The 21452-nt window shown below is 41.1% G+C and overlaps 1 protein-coding gene and 1 non-coding gene across 2 annotated transcripts in view; one reads left to right on the top strand and one right to left on the bottom strand.

Annotated features, from left to right (window-relative positions):
- The window catches only part of SMS (spermine synthase), a 70364-nt gene that overhangs the window by 23738 nt on the left and 25174 nt on the right, over positions 1-21452 (bottom strand). Inside the window, exons 3-9 of the mRNA XM_045875926.3 lie at positions 21357-21447; positions 20405-20469; positions 15166-15341; positions 14029-14183; positions 13256-13345; positions 5369-5483; positions 4498-4577 (exon numbers count right to left, since the gene is read on the bottom strand). Coding sequence (XP_045731882.2) covers positions 4498-4577; positions 5369-5483; positions 13256-13345; positions 14029-14183; positions 15166-15341; positions 20405-20469; positions 21357-21447 — 772 coding nt within the window. The remainder of the gene's footprint in view (positions 1-4497; positions 4578-5368; positions 5484-13255; positions 13346-14028; positions 14184-15165; positions 15342-20404; positions 20470-21356; positions 21448-21452) is intronic.
- Positions 5938-6044, top strand: LOC123851420 (U6 spliceosomal RNA). The gene has a single exon (XR_006792588.1). It is a non-coding gene; the product is annotated as a U6 spliceosomal RNA (small nuclear RNA).

The following is a 21452-nucleotide window of genomic DNA, read 5'->3' as shown; positions in this document are numbered from 1 at the left end:
CATTGGAAGCTCCAGCAGCCGCTCTGTGACCACGAAGGAAAAATGGGTGAATGAAATGCAGGCCAAGAACCGAGCAGAGCTATGGGTGCAGCATCTGCGTAGCTCCAGGGCAGTGGTGCTGCGGCTTTTTTATTTTTGTAAAGTCATCTCGCCGCCCAACGTGGGGCTCAAACTCAGGTGCCCAAGATCAAGAGTCCCACGTTCCACTGACTGAGCCAGCCGGGCGCCCCTAAAGCAAAGCTGCTTAATCTGTAATGTGCATGTGAATCACAAGTGATTTTCATTCCGTAGGTGTGGGGTAGGGCTTATCATTTTAGCACAATTTCCCCCAAGGGCTTTTCATAATGGGTACTTAATACCACCTATTTCCCTTTTAACCTCTGAAGTTCTTAACATTATGAAGACTACTGAATATGTGCTGATTCTATTTCTTCTTAACAACTTCACTATCAATGAGCCTCAGAACAGCCAAGTACAATGTAAAATGAAAATCATTTACAAATGAAGGCATCCTGTGATGTAAGCATCCCCACGGAGGGCATTTCAAAACCAACCAACCAGCCACAGGCAAGTGGGCAAAAAGAACTATTCTGAGAGCTACCATCAGTGGTTTTAACTTAGCACATTCGCTCAGCATGACATCGTTCTTCAGTGCCAGCCTGTTTAGTAACCCATCATCTAGGGTCCTGCAGTGGGATTTGGCCAAAGTGCCCTTGGCCAGTATATAATTTCGTTTCAAGATCAAGTTCACCATGAGAGTATATAAACACCACACGTGTAATTTAAGGTTCACAAATAGAAAACACTGCCTGGATGTTTTTAGAACACATCACCACTGGGGAAGCTATAGAATGGAAAATGCCACCTAGGTGCACAGTTCAATGGTTTCTCTTGCCATCTTAAAATTGACACCACACTCTCTTTATTGAGGTCATATGGGAGGACGTCATTACTGAGAATGTGGTAAGGATATAGGAAAGTTTCAATTTGTTCTTCCTCAACATTGTCAAAAAGCAGTTTAAGAAAAGAAAGGAAAACTCACCACAAATGGAGACCTACCCAAAAAAAGTAATGATACATTTTACTTTCCTGTGTTTTTAAATGGAAATACATTTCTTTCTTTTCTTAAGAAAGAGACATTGGATCTTTGCTGCCGTAACGGTGCGCATGAATGTCCTGGCAGATGTTCTCAAGAGCACTAACAATGCCGAGAAGAGAGGCAAACGCCAGGTACTTAATAAGCCAGGCTCCAAAGTCAATGTCTGGTTTCTCACTGTGATGTGCATGTGAATCACAAGTGATTTTCATTCCGTAGGTGTGGGGTAGGGCTTATCATTTTAGCACGGTTACATTGGTGAATCTGAAATCACTGATGATCACAGAGCTGGGAACACTGTTGTGAACCTCACAGGCAGGTGAAACAAGTGTGGAGTCATCAGCCCCAGATCTGATGTACAACTCAAAGATCTAGAAAAATGGCAGAAGAATCTGTACTGACACCCTTAGCTGGTGAAAACACACAGGAGGGAAAATCCTGGGATTCTTTTTCTAGGGATGGAATACATACATGCAAATAAAATGTCTCAATGGACCAAAAAAAAAAAAAAAAAGACACTGGAGATGCAGAACAAAAACCCAATAGCAGAGATTTAAATACCTCTTAAGGATGGGAAGGGAATCACTGGAGGGGAAGGCATTCTAAGAGGTGAATACCAATTCAGTAGTTTGGTCAAAGTTTTCCTTGCCCCATGTTACGTGTGGGTAGGTGACACTTGCTTTTTTACTTTATAGATTTCTGTACTGTTTTTATCTTTTATTATTATTTTTTTTAGAGAGAGCATGGGGGTGGATGGCGCAGAGGGAGAGGGAGGGAGAGAATCCCAAGTAGGTTCTACACCCATTGCGCAGCCCGACGTGGAGCTCAACCTGAGTCAAAATCAAGAGTAAGACACATGGGGTGCTTGGGTGGCACAGTCGGTTAAGCATCCGACTCTTGACTTAGGCCCAGGTCATGTTCTCAGGGTCGTAAAATCGAGCCCTGCGCCAGGCTCTGTGCGCAGCAGGGAGCCTGCTTGAGATTCTCTCCCTCTCCTTCTGCCCCTCCCACTCGTGCTCTTTCTCTCTCAAAAAATAAATCTTAAAAAAAAAAAAAAAGAGTCGACACTTAACCGACTGAGCCACCCAGGCACCTGTTTTTATCTTTTAAATTTTACAGTTAGCAGCATAAGATTTCTGTAATGTAAAAAAAAAAAAATAACAGGTCCAGAAGAATACATTCTTAACAAGTTCAAAAGCAAGGTAAACAATATGATGATTTAGGAAATTACACATATGTGAAACATCTATAAACAAAAGTACAGGGGCGCCTGGGTGGCTCAGTCGTTAAGTGTCTGCCTTCGGCTCAGGTCATGATCCCAGGGTCCTGGGATCGAGCCCCGCATCGGGCTCCCTGCTCCGCAGGAAGCTTGCTTCTCCCTCTTCCACTCCCCCCTGCTGTGTTCCTTCTCTCTCTGTGTCTCTCTCTGTCAAATAAATAAATAAAATCTTTAAAAAAAAAAAAAAAGAAAAGTACAAGGGGGCTCCTGGCTGGCTCACTCAGGAGAGTGTGTGAATCTTGATCTTGCAGTCATGAGTTTGAGCCCCACATTGGGCACAGAGTTTACTTAAAAAAAAAAAGAAAGAAAAAGAAGAATACGGGAATAAAAAAGAAATGGGTTACCTTCTGGAAGGTGAACAGGAATTAGGGAGGAATGTGGATATGCCAAGCGAGGGTACTAGTAACGTCCACTTCTCAAGTGAGGGGGGTTGGTATTTAGCATAATCATTTACAAGAATGCCACATACATAATTTTGTATCAAAGAACCTCTAGGGTTTTTTTAGTGGGAAGTGGGGAAGAGAAGGGAGGGAGGTCAAGTCCCAGGACTTGAATCTCTTGAAAGCCCATCTTCCTTGGATTCAAACCCACCGGGCCCACCAGAGCCAGCTCAATTCCCACCCACTCCACAGCGCAGCTCTTCGAAGCCCTCCCCATATAGACTTCCTATAAAGCATGGGTCTGCAAACTTCTGTCAAGGACCAGACTGAAATTGTTTAGGCTATGCAGATCACACAGTCCCCACCACAACTACTCAATGCTGCCCCTATAGATTAAGAGCAGCCAAAGGTAAAATGTCATGAATGGGTGTGGCTGTCTGCCAAGAAAATCTTATCAAAACAAGCAGTAGGGGAGATTTGGCCCATAGTTTGCAGACCCCTGCTTTCTAGAATGTGTTAAAAAAAAAATCATTTCTAAACATCAGGCCAAAAAAATCCATTCATAAACAGTTGTTGGTTTCCCTCGAAGCTTCCCAATATTTTCACCAAGTGCAAGGTCTAGGATTAATCACCATGGGGGGGGGGGGGGGTGTCTTCGTGCAGGGAGAAAAGAAGGAAAACAGGATGGACTGAAGACCAAATCAAGGTGTCTCTTAGAGTTGCCAAGTTGTTTTCAGCATTATTAATCTCAGATCCCATCAACTCCCCCGGGCCTGCATTAAAATGCCTCCTTGGAAGAATAAAGTTAAGACCTCTCTACTAGTTTTTGACATTAAATATACTAATGCTTTTTAAAGGGGTGGGGGAGGTCTACCGAAAGCACTTTAAGAATTACAGGGACCGGGCTGCCTGGGTGGCTCAGTCGTTAGGCGTCTGCCTTGGCTCAGGGTCATGATCCCAGGGTCCTGCGACTGAGCCCAGCATCGGGCTCCCTGCTCCACGGGAAGCCTGCTTCTCCCTCTCTCCCTCTGCCTGCCACTCTGCCTACTTGTGCTCTCTATCTCTCTGTCAAATAAATAAATGAAATCTTTAAAAAAAACAAAACAAAACAAGAAGAATTACAGGGACCATAGTGCAATACCACCCAAGTAAGTGTTTATCTTCTGCTTATGAATCAAGGGATTGTTGTACCAAGTAAAGAGACTCAGATCATCTTCAGAATTTTCTTCAGGGCTTTAGTAGGTTATATATATGTAATATATATTTTACATAACAAGATATACAAACTTTAAGCTTTCTTTTAAATTTTAAGAATCCCATAGAGAATGAGAAAGAAACAATTTGCTTCCATCTGGTGGTAGGAGCTCATACTACAGGCAAAGCAGTTTATGAAACTTATGTTGATAAACTGGCTTTCCAATGAAGAATCTCCTAGAGGGTTAGAAGAGCGAGAAGTCCAAAAAAACCCCAATCCCAATCTGTGTCTCCATCTGGTGGCAGCAGCGCATACTACAGCCAGAGCCCAAGGTTGCTCAACTGGACAGTGGGCACGGGGGACTCGCACGGACTCATGAATTCCCAAGAGATGACAGGTCAGCTATTTATAAACTACTGCTTGAAAGAACATAATTCAGTTACGACGTTCTATCCTTAACAGATATAAATTTCAATAAAATACATGCAAATTTCAAAATATGCAATTTTCATTGAGAGTTTTGGGGAAAAACAATTAAGTAGTCTACCTGTGTAAAGTATTTCCCATCCTGTTTCAGTACTTTCATTGAGAGGTCAAGAATCAGTCTGAGAAACTCCCATGTGGAATCTGGATGTTAAAAAAAAATTTTAAGTTATATAAAATATAGGTTTGCATTCATCAGAAACAACATCTAAAAAGTCAAATATCCACAACAATACCCAAAAAAGAAAGAAATAGCCAAGAGCTTAAGACCCAATATTCAAGAGCTTACTCATGAAAATTTACTGTCGTTTTTGGGTGTCCTGCACACACGTGCACATAAGCAAGGTCAAAAGCAAATATTCATGTGCTTAGCACTGCTTTAACGATACCAATAAAGATTTGACCAAAAAGGCAGTGGTTGAAATCTGAAAGACAAAAGCTTAAGGGGGAAGCAGCAACATCCCAAGAGAGAAACACCAAGAGTCATCACGTGGGGACTCGGTCTGCCAGCTCAGCAGGAAGGCAAGATTATAGAAAAAAACACTAACACCGAAATGCCACACCAGCAGTTGATTTGGAGCATGTGGTTTGAGAATGGGGAATTATCTCTGGTGTTGCAGAGAAAGCTCACCAGTTTGTCCCAGTACAGGTTAAAAATCACATAAAAGAAATAAATTCTCAAACAAGCTAATTTCTCAATGATGTAATTGTGAGTCATTTTATTTAATGTTTCTCTCCAAAAACTGAGTAAATTTGCTCATTCAGTGACTGAAATCCAGCCATCTTTTCCACTGTGGGCCTCAGCTGACCGACCTTGAAAAAATTAAGGAACCAATTAAGGAGACAAGCTCTAAGATCCTTCCATTCTCACAATGCGCCAAGTAAAACATTTTCATGAACATTATCTTGGTTATATAAGAAAAAACAGAACCTACCTTCTTCTGGAGATGTGGAGATTGGAACGGCTGTCAAATCATTAATCACATAATCAAACTCTCTCCCTTCTTTGGCGTACCTCTTCAGTACTGGAATACAGTCTTCTATTAGAACCTTCCCAAGAGAAGAGGAATAGATGCACGTGAGCTGACGCATGTGGGTGGAAATATTTAAAGCCTCATAGAGGAGGGAGGAAAATGCAAACTGCTGCTGGGATCCAAACAAAAATGACTTCCATCCATGCCTCTTAACAGCTACAATTCAGTGCCTGCTAGAGGCTTTGTCTGCCTTCTCATTTAATCTAAGCAACAAATCTACAGGTACTATCAGTATCCAGTGTACAAATGGAAAAACCAAGCTGAGAGGTTACGAAGGGGCGCCTGGGTGGCTCAGTCGGTTGAGAGTCTGACTTGATTTCGGCTCAGGTAATGATCTCAGGGTTGTGGGATCAAGCCTCACCTCGGCCTCCGTGCTGAGAGGCATGAAACCTGCTTAAGAGTCTCTCTCTTCCCTCTACCCCTCCACCCCTCCCCCTCTCTTAAAAAAAAAAAGAGAGAGAGATTATGTAGTGTTTTCTTTGGCTGCACACCTGCTAAAACTGGAATGATACAGGGAAGATGAGCATGGCCTCTGCACAAGGATGAAACACAAATTCCTGAAGCATTCCATACTTTTGAGAGACAGAGTGAGGGAGGGAGAAAGGGAGGGAAAGGGGGGAGGGGTTATGTAGCTTGCCCAAAGGCACCCAATAAGAAACAAAGCCAAGAAGTACGCCTAGATCTATATGAAGGCCAAGTTCACACTTTTAACTCTAATCTGTATTGCCTCTCCTACTACTGTCTCTATTTTCCTCTACTTTTAGTTTTTCTTTTATGCTAGGCACTGAATGACTTCATTGTCTATTGATTTTTTGCATCTCACCTCAAACTATTAACCTACAGTTTTTCATTTTTTTAACCACTTTGAGTACTGTTGGTAATACAACCGTGTAAGAAATACCAACTCCCACAATCACAATTACTAACGAGTACAGCAGTTAAGAGTTGGAATTCTCGAACAGATCCTGTGCAGTAAACACATTTATCCTTGAACAACATGGGTTTGAACTGTCTGGGTCCACTTATTCGCAGTTGTTTTTTTTTTTTTTCTCCTAATACAGTACAACATTGTAAAAGTATTTTCTCTTCCTTATGATTTTCTTAATCACGTTTTCTTTTCTCTAGCTTACTTTATTGTACGAATACAGTACATAACACATATAAAATACAAAATGTGTTAATTTGACTATGTTCTTGGTAACACCTCCAGTCAACACTATGTTACTAGTTAAGTTTTGGGGGAGTCAAAAGTTATATGCAGGTTTTTGACTATGTGGGGGGTCAGCACCCCAAACCCCCATGTTGTTCAAGGGTCAACTGTATAGGAACTCAGTTTGGGGCTTGCCTTAATCTTTGAAGTACTGAAGCTACATGCTGGGGACCCATCTGGCTGTAGGCAACGAACTAGCAGGAGTTACTCTCGTCTTTTACTTTTCTAGTTACAAAATACACTCATGAAAAACAAATTCATAGAAGTCAGAAGTTTGTCAAAATTCCCTAAAATAACCTATTCTAGAATTTTTCCTCTGAATGTTCTTACACAGATCCTCACTCACAATTTTAAGAACCTGATCTTACAGCCCTACTGTTTTAGAACCTGCTTCACTTAATGCATCATCTAAGTACAACCACAAAACGATCTAGAAGACACTAATCAATCCTGTGGGATATGCTCAGTGTTCTCCTATGCTCATATACTCTTACCAACACACATTCTCACATAAACACATATGCTATTCTTTTTTAGAACTAGGATCACACACATTCTGAACTGAAAAATTTTCATCTAACATCGTTCTAGGTAAGGATAGATTTTTTTTGAAGGGTAATGGTATTTTTTTTAATTATATCATTCCATAAAAAATGTACTACTCTTTAGCCTCCTCGTAGGCCAGACATTCAAACACTGGGTTGCTGAGACCAAAGGCATGTCCATTTTAGTTTTTATAGTTTAGATGGCAATTCACACTCCCAACTAGCAATGCATGCAAGCACCTGTTGCCTGGATATTGTCCCTCTTTCTATTTTGTCAGGTCCCTTGCTAATGTTTTCACACGAACTTGCTGGGCCACTAACAGGGGTGAGCATCTTGTTATAAGTTTATAGGATATTTGATTTTTGTCTTCTGAGAAATACCAGTTCATGTCCTTTATTATTTTTCTATATAGTTATCTTATTTTTTAAATCTTAAATTGTAGGGGCTCTCTGTATTATTAAAGGGATTAAATCCCTGTCGTGTTTGTTACCAGTTTTTCAGCTTCGTTTATGGGATTAGGTTGTTGTTGTAGTTTCTGGGTTTCTTGTCTTTAAAAGATTTTCCAACTCCAAGGTTAAATATGTTAAATTTACCTAAATGTATTAGTTTTTGTATCCAGAGCTTAAGCCATCTGAGATTAATTTTTCTATGGCTTCTAGGGTCATGTTAACTTTGTTCTCATGGAGATGGACAGCCCATTGTGTTGGCATCACCTATGAAATCAACTCAATCTCCTTTTCCCAAGCAAACTGAAATATACCTTAGGCCATCTATTACTTGTACGAATACACACTCAGACATGTTCAAAATCTCTGTGCCATTCCTCTTATATGTGCATTCCTGTGTCAACATCACACTCCCTATTTGATTACTATGCTTTAACAGTAAATTACTAAACAATAGGGCAAATTTCCCTGCACTATGATTTTTTAAAAAAAATTTTTCTTGGAGGGGCACCTGGGTGGCTCAGTCGATTAAGTGTCTGCCTTTGGCTCAGGTCATGATCCCAGAGTTCCAGGATTGGAGTCCCAGGATCCAGCCCCACATCAGGCTGCCCATTCAGCAGGGAGTCTGCTTCTCCCTCTGACCCTCCCGTCTCGTGCTCTCTCTCTCACCCTCTCAAATCAATAAAATCTTTTTTTTTAAGATTTTATTTGTCAGAAAGAGAGAGAGCACAAGCAGGGGGAGTGGCAGGCAGAGGGAGAAGCAGGCTCCCCCACTGAGCAGGGGGCCCGATGCAGGGCTCAATCCCAGGACCCCGGGATCATGACCTGAGATTAAGGCAGGTGTTTAACCGACTGAGCCACCCAGGTGTCCCAATAAATAAAATATTTAAAAAATTTTTTTTCTTGGCTATTCTTAAGTATTTATTGTTACAAATGAAACTGAAAATCATTTGATCTAATTCTAAAAACCTCCTTGGGATTCTGACTGGAATTACTTGTAATTAGGAAGTTATAGACATTGTTCTGGTATTCTCATCCTAGAAATGTAACATGTCTCTCCATATATTCCAACTATAGTTGTGGTCTTTCAGTAAGATCTCGACATAATTCTTGTAAGATCTTGACATAATTCTTATCAGTCCCACAATACCATTCTTATTTAAATATATTCCTAGGTATTTAACAATCGGTCATTTTATTCCTAAATGTGAAGCCTGAAAGTACAAAAATCCTAGAAGAGAACACAGGCAGTAACATCTCTGACATCAGTCATAGCAACATTTTTCTGGATATGTCTCCCGAGGCAAGGGAAATAAAAAGCAAAAATAAACTACTGGGACTACATCAAAATAAAAAGCTTCTGTACAGCAAAGGAAACAATCAACAAAACTAAAAGACAACCTACGGAATGGGAAAAGATATATTTGCAAATGACATATCTGATAAAGGGTTAGTATCCAAAATATATAAACGTCTTACACAATACCCAAAATACAAATAATCCAACTTAAAAATGGGCAGAAGACATGAACAGACATTTTTCCAAAGACGACATCCAGACGGCCAACAGAGATAGCCAAGAGACACATGGAAAGATGCTCAACATCACTCATCATCAGGGATATGCAAATCAAAGCTACAATGAGGTATCACCTCACACCTGTAAGAATGGCTAAAATCAACAGAAGAAACAACAGATGTTGGCAAGGATGCAGAGAAAGGGGAACCCTCTTACGCTATTGGTGGGAATGCAAACAGCGGCAGCCACTATGGAAAACAGTATGGAAGTTCCTCAAAAAGTTAAAAATAGAACTACCCTATGACCCAGCAATTGCGCTACCGGGTATTTACCCAAAGAATACAAGAACATTACTAATTCAAAGGGATACGTGCACCCCAATGTTTATGGCAGCATTACTTACAATAGCCAAGATATGGAAGCAGCCCAAGTGTCCATCAACTGATGAATGGATAAAGAAGTGGCGTTTATGTGTGCGTGCGTGCACACACACACACCGGAATATTATTTAGCCATTAAAAAAGAATGAAATCTTGCCATTTGTAACGACGTGGATGGAGCTAGAGAGTATTATGCTAAGTGAAATAAGTCAGTGAGAGAAAGACAAATACCGTAAGATTTCACTCATACTTGAACAATCAGATGGTTGTCAGAGGGGAGGTGGGGTGAGGGGATGGGTGAAATAGGTGATGGGGATTAAGAGTGCACTTATTGTGATGAGCACTGAGTAATGTAGAGAATCGTTGAATCACTGTATTGGACATCTGAAACTAATATAATACTCTGGTTAACTACACTGGAATTAAAATTAATAACTTAAAAAAACAACTGGTCATTATTCTTGGTCATTCTTCTGAATAGGATCTCTAGCCCACTCTCTACCTCCAATTTCCATTCAAACTGTTTTGCATTTAGCATAGCTTAAAAAACATTTTTTTAGACTTTCTCTATCCAATCACTTCACCAAATTCTCATGAACTCAACTAATTTTCTAGGCGAGTTTCCTAGATTTTCTAAGCATTCATATCATCTGCAAATAATGATTCTATGTTTATACTGTTTTCATTTTCCTACCTTACTGTATTAGCTAATGCCTCAAAAACAATATTGAATAAAGTTAACAAGCATCTTCGACCTTATTTCCAGTTTTACTGGAAATGCCTTAATGTATTTTGCCTTTTTATATAACATTAAGTTTCTGACAGTTTGTTACGTTTGGGTAGTTTCCCTTCTATTGCAATTTTATCTTACTTAAAAGACTTTTTATTAAGAATGACTGCTAAATATCCCCCAAATGCTTTGTCATCTGTTAGTACATTATTTTCTCTTTTAAATAATTCATATAATAAATCATGTTGACAGACTTCTTTAAGATTCCCATCTTTATGTTTCTGAACTAAATCTTTCTTGGGTCTAATAGAGTTCTTTAAATAAACTGCTAGATTTAATTTACTCTTTACTTGAAAATCTTGTATACTCATCAAAACCAATCTTTAGTTTTCTTTTTGTACTACCTTAAGGATTTTAGTATTAAAGTTACTCAATCATTATAAAAGGAATGGGGAGCACTTTGGAACATTTTCTACTTTTCTAAACATGGTTAACAGAGTAACTATGTGTTTTTGAAATAAACATTTGCAAAGACCTGGTGTTTTTTTAATGGTAGTATTTTAATGGCTAAGGGGCTTGCCTGTGAATACCCCCAGACGAGGAACCCCCCACCCCTTGAGAGCACTCAGAAAACCCTCAACCTCAGAAGAATTTTCCAGGCTCCCCCAATGGTTGTTCTAATCCAGCAAGAAGACGGAAGGGGTGGGCGGATGTATTCAGACACCCAACTTCCTCAAAAGCAGAGCCATTTCAAATAAAATACTACTTTTCCATTCCCTAGACTGTCCCACTGTCAATGTCACCACCTGCCTTTGGTGCTCTGCTTTCAGACAGACGTGCAAGAGTTTTTTCCAAAGCCATTAGTAAATCGTCCCACGTACATCCAGCCTCTAATTACAACAATCTACAACTCCACCGTACTGCAGGTTTGGGTTTGCGGTTCTGCTTATGCTTCAATTGTTTTTCTGAATCCATATAAGGAAGTTACAGAAGGAGCCGGGGAGCCGGGTATCGGAGTGAAATCACTCTTCTGAAGTTACCCTATAACCTTGAATAAATGTCCTTCGAACTCTCTAAGTTGAATCTTCTTCAACCAAAAAAGAGAAATAATAGCTGCTTGGTGCAGGGTTGAGGATTACAGGTTAAAACACCTTAGGCAGAGAGTCTGGCTAACAATGCAAACATTATTTGACAACAATGGTAACTTTTAGCTCCATGAAACAAATGAGTGAAACAAACCTGTCATGCTCTGATGAACCTAACTCCCCTTCCCCGCGTCCCTTATTAAAACTCTCAAACAGTACATGTGAAATACATATATCCTTCTTTCTCTTTTGCCCACAAAACAATCACACCTACATGTCAATATAGACAGAATTCTCTTTCAGCTTAAAAAATTAACATGCATGCACCATGAAATCAAATTTGGATGCAAACACATTAGGGAAGATGGGGTAGGGATAAGCAATTTATAGATCAACAAATGAAAGCACTCGTCTAAATTGTTTATAAATCTAGAGTAATACTTTTTTTTTTGAAGACACACATTTAAGATTCTGTTCAAATAAAATGTATTTGCTTGGTTATCTTGTTCTAACAAGTATTGTAGATGTAAGCACTGAACACGTGCATGTTTAAAATACAACACAAAACATCCAACAAACTGTAATGATTGGTCAACTTGGAAGTACAGTACAATTTAGGACAGAAACGAATTTGCTTAGCAAGAAGCAACTGTTGAGATGTACACGTAACTCACACAGAGTCTGAAGAGTAGCAGAAGATGCCACCTCAAAGTATGCCACTTTGGTGTATTATTTTGAGCTGTATAGGCACTTGAAAAACAGCAAATGCAGAAGGCAGCTTTCTCCGAACTCCCCTTCAACCTACCTAAGATAGATCCTCTGAAAGAAACTCAATTGTCCGAGATCCCCTCCCTAGTGGGTTCAACCAGGGACAGATGACCTCTATCACAAGACAGGAAATGGATACCACATCCAGACAAACTTAGTCACAAGTATCATACCTACCCCATCTATTCTTCCAAGGGCCCATTATCTTTCCTTAAAAGTCACTCACTCTCCCCAAGACACCTATGATGCCTTTCCCTATTAAGTTGGTATTTAAGCCTAAATTTTAAAGCTACCTCTGAGTTACTCACTGATCTCTGGGTCTCTCCCAAGTACACATGAGGTATATATGTTACTCGACTTCTGTATTTCTCTTGTTAATCTGTCTTTTATTACAGGAGTCTTAGCCAAGAACTAGAAGGGCAGAGGGTAAGGGTGCTGATAATACTGAGTCCATCTTTGGCCCTCTTATCTTATTCATGTTTGCTCAATGACCTCTCTTGGGACTACGTGTTCTGGCACCTTAGAGATTAATATACGTACGTCAAAAATGCCTGCCAAGAAAGGCTGGCATTTTGGTTTCCCATGAATCTGTTAGAGATAACGGTCTTTCCCCATCCTCATACACAGGTCGTGCCATAAAAGCTAATGAAAGGTTAGCTTGATTAAAGGTCAATTAGTGCACGCATACCCTCTGAGGTACATGGGAATGGTATGATCTCACTCCAGTGCCCTTCCTGCATGTCCTCTCCCTCTATAAAATCCGTGGACTACAGTCTGGACTTTGCAGAGAGTAACTACGCAGCTGCCACGGACCATCCTCTGCCCAATCCCACCTGTCAGTTAGGTGTCCCTGAGTAAAACTCGGTGTAAACTCTATGGAGTGGCCCTTTGCTTTCTGGTCACCAAGTGCCTTCTCAGTTTGGGGGGATACTTTACTGTCCCTCCTCCACCTTCTAACAGTAGAGGGAAAAATTATCCTTCCCTCCAAGATGATCTATTTATCTTCTTAACCAACTACCCTTAGAGCTGTTTTAGGAAAGTACAATTCAAGTCAATAACATATTATTAGTTGACTTCAAAATGTTATCTAGAAAACATAATTACCTGATAGCAGTCTCCTTTAAGATTGTCTAAGACGTTGCCACATGTTTTTCGCATGTATTTCTTACATCCATCAATCACCATTTGGTCAATGTTCAAACAGGTCAAGGAGAAATTGATCCTGAATTTGATCTATCAAAGAATTCTGAAATAGTAATACTTTAAAGAAAAGGTAGGGGCACCTGGGTGGTTCAGTCGGTGAAGCGTCTGACTCTTGATTTCAGTTCAGGTCATGATCTCAGGGTTGTGAGATGGGATCCCAGCATCCAGCTCTGTGTGGAGTCTGTCTGAAATTCCCTATCCCTCTGTCCCTCCCCGTGCTCTCTTTCTCAAATAAATAAATAAATAAAATCTTAATAAAGTAAAATAAAATCTTAAAAAAAAATAAAGGTAAGACAAACATGAATTTTATAACACAAACTTGGGTATCAGATTTACCAAAAAAAAAAAAAAAAAAAGATGAATGAGACAATGATTTCATTGTTGTACCAAGGTCACTCAAAAAAAGAACTGAATTTTCCCTTTTCATGAAGAAGCCCTTTCACAAAGTGCTAAGCAGTAGACACAGTACCAAGGTTGCTTTCTCGTTTTCTCAACTAGAGGATCTCTGCTGCTTTGTTTGTAGCCACATGAAAAGGCTATTGGTCCTAAATGGAAATGTTTGTTCAAGGCAGTATTTAAAAGGCATTTGCCTCATAACATTAGCTGGAGTCTTAAGACAAAAAAAGAGGAACAAAACAGAAGCCAATTGAACTTGATCTCCAAACAAAGGATATCTCTACCATAGTGACCATCTTTGGTTTCAGTTTGACTATTTCACATAATATGCCCCCATCTCCACCCCCAAGAATCAGCACGTCTTTGCCACTGTAGTCTTCTTTTCCACTGCCCATGATGGCCTGGGTATACGCCAAATCACTCTCTGCCAGATCTAGGGAGGAAAAACACAGGTACAAAATGGTGATTCTACCCAAACCCACACAGAGACCTGACTTGCCATGCTAGAAAGTGCTGGAATCTAGTCTAAAATTCAAATTTTTTTCATTTTTGATCTTTAAAAACTATCAACAACGTGCAGAGGTACTTTTTTTTTCATCAACCCTACTCATCTGACACCTAATATATTACATACACATATACCATGGTCAGTGGAAAAAAAAAATTCAGTCTTAAGAATGTTCTAATATGCTAATTAAAAGCAATCATATCTTTTATTACATGAAATACGGCATCTGAGAGTTGTTCCAAGTAATAGGAGAGAGACAAAGTAAACCAGGATTTAGGGGAAACAAGATTGGCCAGGAGTTTCTAATTGTTAGCACTCAATGGTGAGTATACATGGGTTCATCATACTATTTTGTCTACTCAGTTTTGAAATTTTCCGAAACAAAAAAATTTCTTAAAAAATAAGGAATCATATTTTCTTTATATGAGTATAATCCAAATACTCAACACTAAGAATACTAAGAAAAAGGAACATCAAGACAATGTTTTCATGGCTCTGCTATAAAACATGAAAGCCTAAGGGCGCCTGGGTAGCTCAGTTGGTTAAGTGTCTGGCTCTTGGTTTCAGCTCAGGTCATGATCCCAGGGTCATGGGTTGGATGGAACCCCGGGTCCTGGTCGGGCTCTGTCCTGAATGGTGTCTGCTTCCGCTCTCCCTCTGCCCCTCCCCCCGCTCACACATTCTCTCTAAAATAAATAAAATAAAATCTTTAAAATAAAAAATAAAAATAAAACAGGAAAGCCCAGACAATCCACAGGTTAATATGACATAAATATTCCTTTCAAAAAAATAGCACTGCCAAGGACAAACTAGGACAAATCCACAATGGTGCTATTTGTCAGAAAAGCACCATTATCTAAAACACTGTCACTCTGCTTTGCAACTGGGGTAGGGATGGAATACTTACTAACATCCCCACTAAGGATGAGAATATTTCCAAATTGCTTTGAGTGTAGAATTTTAATGTTCTGATAAGGTGAATCTTCATCATACACCACTTCATCTATGTCATACTCAACCAGGCGACCATCAGCAGTGGGCCAGTATCTGTCGATAGCTCCTCCTCGAATTATGGGTGGTAATCTGGAAAAAGGGAAAACAAGAATGAGCCTTTACAGGAACACTGCTTATGGTGCCGCTGCCTTAAAAGTGAACCTGCAGGGGCGCCTGGGTGGCTCAGTCGTTAAGCGTCTGCCTTCGGCTCAGGTCATGATCCCAGGTTCCTGGGATCGAGCCCCCACATCGGGCTCTCTGCTCGGCGGGAAGCCTGCTTCTCCCTCTCCCACTCCCCCTGCTTGCGTTCCCTCTCTTGCTGTGTGTCTCTCTCTCGAATAAATAAATAAAATCTTAAAAAAAAAAAAAAGTGAACCTGGAGGGACGCCTGGTTGACTTAGTCAGCAGACGATGCCACTACTGATCTTGGGGTCATGAGTTCGAGCCCCACATTGGGTGTACTGATTACTAAAAAAAAAAAAGTGAACCCGGAAGTGTGAGTGTACAAAAGCAAGCGACGTGCCCCTCAGCCAATTCCAGAATAGTATACAAATCTAAAGCTTGGTCTTTCAGCTTTATATACAAATATGGCCACTACCAAATCTCAGCAACTGTTGTACATTTAGAGGTTACTTTTTTAATAAACCTTTCTGGCATGCCTTCAATTTTTCCTAAAAAAACGTTGGAGAAGGGGCGCCTGAGTGGCTCAGTGGGTTAAGCGTCTGCCTTTGGCTCAGGTCATGATCCCAGGGTCCTGGGATGGAGCCCTGCATCGGGCTCCCTGCTCGGCGGGAAGTCTGCTTCTCGCTCTCCCATTCCTGCTCCCCCTGCTTGTGTTCCCTCTCTTGCTATGTCTCTGTCAAAAAAATAAATAAAATCGTTTAAAAAAAAAAAAAAGTTGGAGAAAATGGCCACCTCAGACATCACACTCACCCCAAATACTTCAACAGGAATCTCTTAAGACCGCCTACCCCACCACACTTCCACACCACGTTCATGCAAGTGCACGGGGGTGTAATACCATCATCTGGTACACAATCCACATTCAAATGCCCCCAAGACCGTCCCAATCATGTCATGTACAGCTGTTCTGCTTTTGAATGAAGGATCATATGCTGTATTTTCTTTTCCTTTTTTACCCTCATTTCGTCTATTTTAGTTTTTTTTTTTTTTTAAAGATTTTATTTATTTATTTGACAGAGAGAGAGAGGGAACACAAGCAGGGAGAACAGCAGAGGGAGAGGGAGAAGCAGGCCTCCCGCAGAGCAAGGAGCCCGATGCGGGGCTCGATCTCAGGACCCTGGGATCATGACCTGAGCCAAAGGCAGACGCTTAACTGACTGAGCCACCCAGGCGCCCCTTTAGTTAAGTTTTTCTACCCAATGTGTTTCATAACATCTCAGGGAAATGTAGACCAGGTGTTCTGCAGAAAATCCCTAAGGTGCCTAAAGACCTCTTTCTTCATTAAAGTCAGGGTGGTAGATATTTACAGAAGCATCACATCAGGGGCAAAAGATGTGTGCTTGTCCTATTATTAGAGATGCTAAGTGTGACCAGTTGGTTCAAGTGAATGGCACCAGATCCCTCCATTTACAAAGGTACCTTTTTTCCCTTTGAAATTACTAAGCAGGCTGTGGGGTAGCCCTCTCAAACTGGGTGAAGCCCCTGAGCTCTCAACAAACCTCCAGTAGTGGTTTTGGCATCTAGAAGATTCTTGCCTGTATCAATTATTATTACTAGAAGGACTGCAAACTGAGGATTTTCCCATTCCATTCTTTTGCAAATGCTCAGTATTTCAGAAAACGTGAATGTACTAGAAACTACCAGCAGAGGACACTAAACGACAATGAAAACCAGAGCCAGAAAAGGGGCTTGGCAAATCTAACAGCAACACAAAGTGAGAACTCGCTGCATACCAACACAACTGTGTGCAAGTCATGTGTTCTCAAACACAGTGGTATTCAACAGTAAAACAGCTGGATGATGGGGTATGCTACCTCTTGACTTGCTCTGGTGAGTCTCTGCCCTCCCACTCACCTGTTACCAGGAATACAGTCTGAACCTCTTTTAATGAAGCTTCCTCTGAGCAAACACTAACAACCATAAAGAACACTAAGATTGGGGCGCCTGGATGGCTTAGTCGGTTAAGCATCCGACTTTTGATTTCAGCTCAGGACATGATCTCAGGGTCGTGGGATCTAGCCCTGCATCGGGCTCCGTGCTGGGTGTGCAGTCTGCTGGACATTCTCTCTCTCCTCTGCCTTTGCCCCTCCCCCTGCTTGCACGCGCTCTCTGTCCCTCAATAAATAAATAAAATCTATATATAAAAAAAAGAACACTGAGATTTACAAAGCAAATTCCCATGAACTCTCATTTAATCCTAGCAACTCCTGATTTAACCACTTCTTGCACCGTTCAAGTGAACAAATGCAGCTGCTGGAATGTCTGCAGACCAGGTTTGTCTTGTAAAATGTGCAGCCCCAAACAAGACAATACCAGCCCCCCCCACCCCCCACCCCCCCGTCCCCTGCCCGGCCCGCCTGGCCCAGAGCAGGCAAACAGGACTTGGGGGAAGCCTCTTCCACCCTTGGCTGATGGTTGGTGGGTAGACGGAGGTGGGAGAGTAAACCACCTGTGACATTAGATGAAGGTGACAAATATCAAGTCATGGGTTTTCAGGAGAGGAAACCCACCCCCCGGTTGACAGCCAGCCAGCTATACGAAATTACTGAACTGCACAAACCCGATGAAAATAAATGTCTATTCTCAAGTGTGTCACTAAGTGCCTTGGCTAAAGTAAAGAGCTCTTTCTTCAATTGCAACACAATGGTTCTCATTTTTTTTTTATTTTTTTTAAAGATTTAAGTAATCTCTACACCCAAAATGGGGCTCAAACTCACGACCCGGAGATCAAGAGTCGCACGCTCCACTGACTTGAGGCAGCCAGGCACCCCGAAACACAATGGTTTTTAAAGACTGGCAAAGAAACAACAAGGATCTCTAACAGGATGAGGAAGCCATTTATCTTGATGAAATACTCATCCTAGCATGAAGTGCATCTCCTTGTAATGGGCTACAGGAGATATTCTGGAGCCCAGCACAACTCTTCTTTCAACTTTCACTGCTGAAAATTGAAAATGGATCGTAGAGAGAAAGTCAGACAGAGTATGTCCTGGGTCTCCGGTACACTGGGTCTACTGCAATATCTCCCTCACCCCTAACCCCCAACAAAACTTAACGGATGTAAGCTTGTTTTCCTGTTCCTTTTCTTTGGAAAGGTAGAATATAAAAATAAATTATCTAATACATCCCATGGCTTCTTAGTTAAAAATTCAGATTTAACTCACTGGCCACAGGGGAATGATTTCAGATAATGTTATGAGTTACTTGTTAATGACTAAATTTCTAACCATGTCATCACCAAACAGAAAAATGGCACCATCCTTCTCCTTTTGAGGCCAATTAAAAAAGCCTGCCACCAAGTACTCCCAATAACTTCTGGACCCCTCTACCCTGATTTTACGAAAAGTTCTAAGAGCAGTAACGAGCAAAAGCAAGGTCTGTATTTTGAACTGAAAATACAAAGCTTAACTCCACTCTCACTTAGCTCCTATATCCAAAACAAAGACTTCTCATGAGTGCCGAAACCCATAAATGTATTCCATCTATTCCCTTAGTCCTACAAGTAACCCTAGTAAAAGTGAGACCAATAAAACTCAGAGGCATTTCGATGTTGGCCAATTCATTATCACGGAGTTAACACATTTTAGAACAGAGTGGGAACCCGCTGAATTCAGGTTGGTGCAGATAGGTCTGCAGCAGTCGAAGGAATGCTGAAAACCTCTGCAAGCAGGGAAAGGTGGAAAGTCCAGAAAAGTGTGTGGGTGTGGACATGCTTTTAAGGACTGGGAAGAGGGAAATATGGCTGAGGAGATGTACACTGAACTTAGGTGGGGTAAACAAATCTAGGTGCTCTGACAGATTTCAACCACGTGGGCAAGTTGTACACGGTTATGTTCATTTACCAGCAGTTCCCTGCTTTCTACCCTACCAGAGATTAACCAACCTTCTAGTTAACCTTACACCAGCCCTGGAGCTTTCCTATGGGCTGATGAAATTTAGCATGCTGAGCTAGTAAGTCCCTCACATCCTAGGTCTTGCCAAAATGAATGCACGCTTCTACAAAGTGCTGTCAACTAGAGACATCTGTATTCTGGTCGCTTCCATCAGTGATGGCGTGACCTTGATAAAGTCCCTCTAGGTCTCTCTGTGTTTGCTGTTGTAAGGGACAGGCCTCCTACTTTTGGGGGCCTGATAAGGATCCACCCAGACAGGACAGGAGCAAACTGGTGAGAATTACCTGTTGGGCATCCATGATTAACTCCTATTCTTAATTCCCAGGACCCACACAAGACTCTATCCATTCCAACAAATGTCAAAGCTGTTACATCTATCAAGGCTCTTTTAACATCTGTTACCATGGACAAACACTGCTGCACTGTTCAAAAGAAATGTTCCATATCTGCATGGTACACTGTGATAGTCACTAGCCATTAGCTACTGACAGGAGGCTAGTGAAACTGAGGAATGGAACTATATTTACTGAAGTTTAAATAGCCACAGTCAGGACAGGGGAAGCTTAACTGTCTTTAGTATCATTTGAAAAGAACCAACCGGTGGCTGCTCAAGGTAGGTGGCCTCTCAATTCTTAGTAGCTTGCAAAGTCACCTTACTTGAAAGCTTTGAGGCAAATTTTCTATCACCCCATCTTGTCATAAATCTTAGAAGTGAATTCCACTTTGGAGCCCAGAGCTCTGAGCAGAGACAGCAACCTTTTCACTTTACTGGACCAGGTTGGGGAGTTCTCTCACTCTCTTTTGACTGAGACGGAAGCCCCCCCCCAGCTCTCTGCTTTATACAGTTCCAGCTCCTGAGATTCACTCCATTATCTCCTTTCTACCTTTGTTTCATTTTACACAGCATGCACGCGTGTGTGTGTGTGTGTGTGTTCATACATTTTGTCTTGTTTGGATGTGAGGCATCCATTAGCTCAGTCTACCCATGTTGCCAGAAGCAGACACTGCTCGGACAACACCACCATTCCAATTTTACCAGTTAAACAAATATAAAAGGACATTCGGGAGTGGACTTACCGCTTCACCCGCACAGCACTGTCCTGACTCAATTCTTTCATTCTTTCTTCTACTTTGTTCAAGAGCTACAATTAAAAGAAAAGCTACAATTAAAAGAAGTCAATGGGCTTATAGAATAAGGTGAGTGCAACAGCTAAGTTTCCAGGAGGCTGAGGCCGTGGTGACAGAGCTGTGTGATATTCCTGACCTCCCCCATCCCTTCAGCAGCCTCCAGGCCTGGCCCAGTTCCACACACCCACACCAACCAGCCCTCATGGTGCTACCCTCAGTGCAAGTCACCAGCAAGATAATGGGAAAGGGGAGAACACATGGATAATGCAGATATAACATCCTGCTCAAAGGTTTACATTTCATCATGGAAAGTAAAACTCTCAGTTTTTAAGCAGTCAAGGGAATGAGGACAAGCCAGGTTCCTAACAACAATTGAGAAACCACTATTTTTCTTCTAAAATCACTTATCTGGAGGGAGGAAATTTAAAGTTAACTGGGAGATCAGCAATTACATAAAATAATTTTATCATTAAAAATATGAGATTTTCATATGGTTTCACTTATTTGTGGAACATAAGGAATAACATGGAGGACATTAGGAGAAGGAAGGGGAAAAATGGGCGGGGGGCACTGGAGGGAGAGATGAACCATGAGAGACTATGGACCTGAGAAACAAACACGGTTTTAGAGGGGAGGGGGGAGGGGGGATTGGTTAGCCCGGTGATGGGTATTAAGGAGGGCACGTACTGCATGGAGCACTGGGTGTTATACGAAAACAATGGATCGTGGATCACCACATCAAAAACTAATGATGTATTGTATGGTGACTAACATAACATAATAACATTTTAAAAATAAGTAAGTAAAAATAAAAATATGAGATTTGATGATCCTCAAATACTTGTAATTACAATAAGCAAAACAATAATTAAATAAAAGTAAATAAAAGCGAAAAACCAACACTGTCAACTTCTTGGCCTTGCGAATCACCGTCATAACTCTGAAGATCCAACAACACCAATCCATGTGGGTAAATTCTCAAACTGGCAAAGCTACA

This window comes from Mirounga angustirostris, unplaced genomic scaffold (genome assembly GCF_029215605.1).
Source record: "Mirounga angustirostris isolate CCGP_5_RB_7025 unplaced genomic scaffold, mMirAng1.0.hap1 SCAF_11, whole genome shotgun sequence".
NCBI classification, from domain to species: domain Eukaryota; kingdom Metazoa; phylum Chordata; class Mammalia; order Carnivora; family Phocidae; genus Mirounga; species Mirounga angustirostris.
This window is presented reverse-complemented; position numbering and strand designations above follow the sequence as displayed.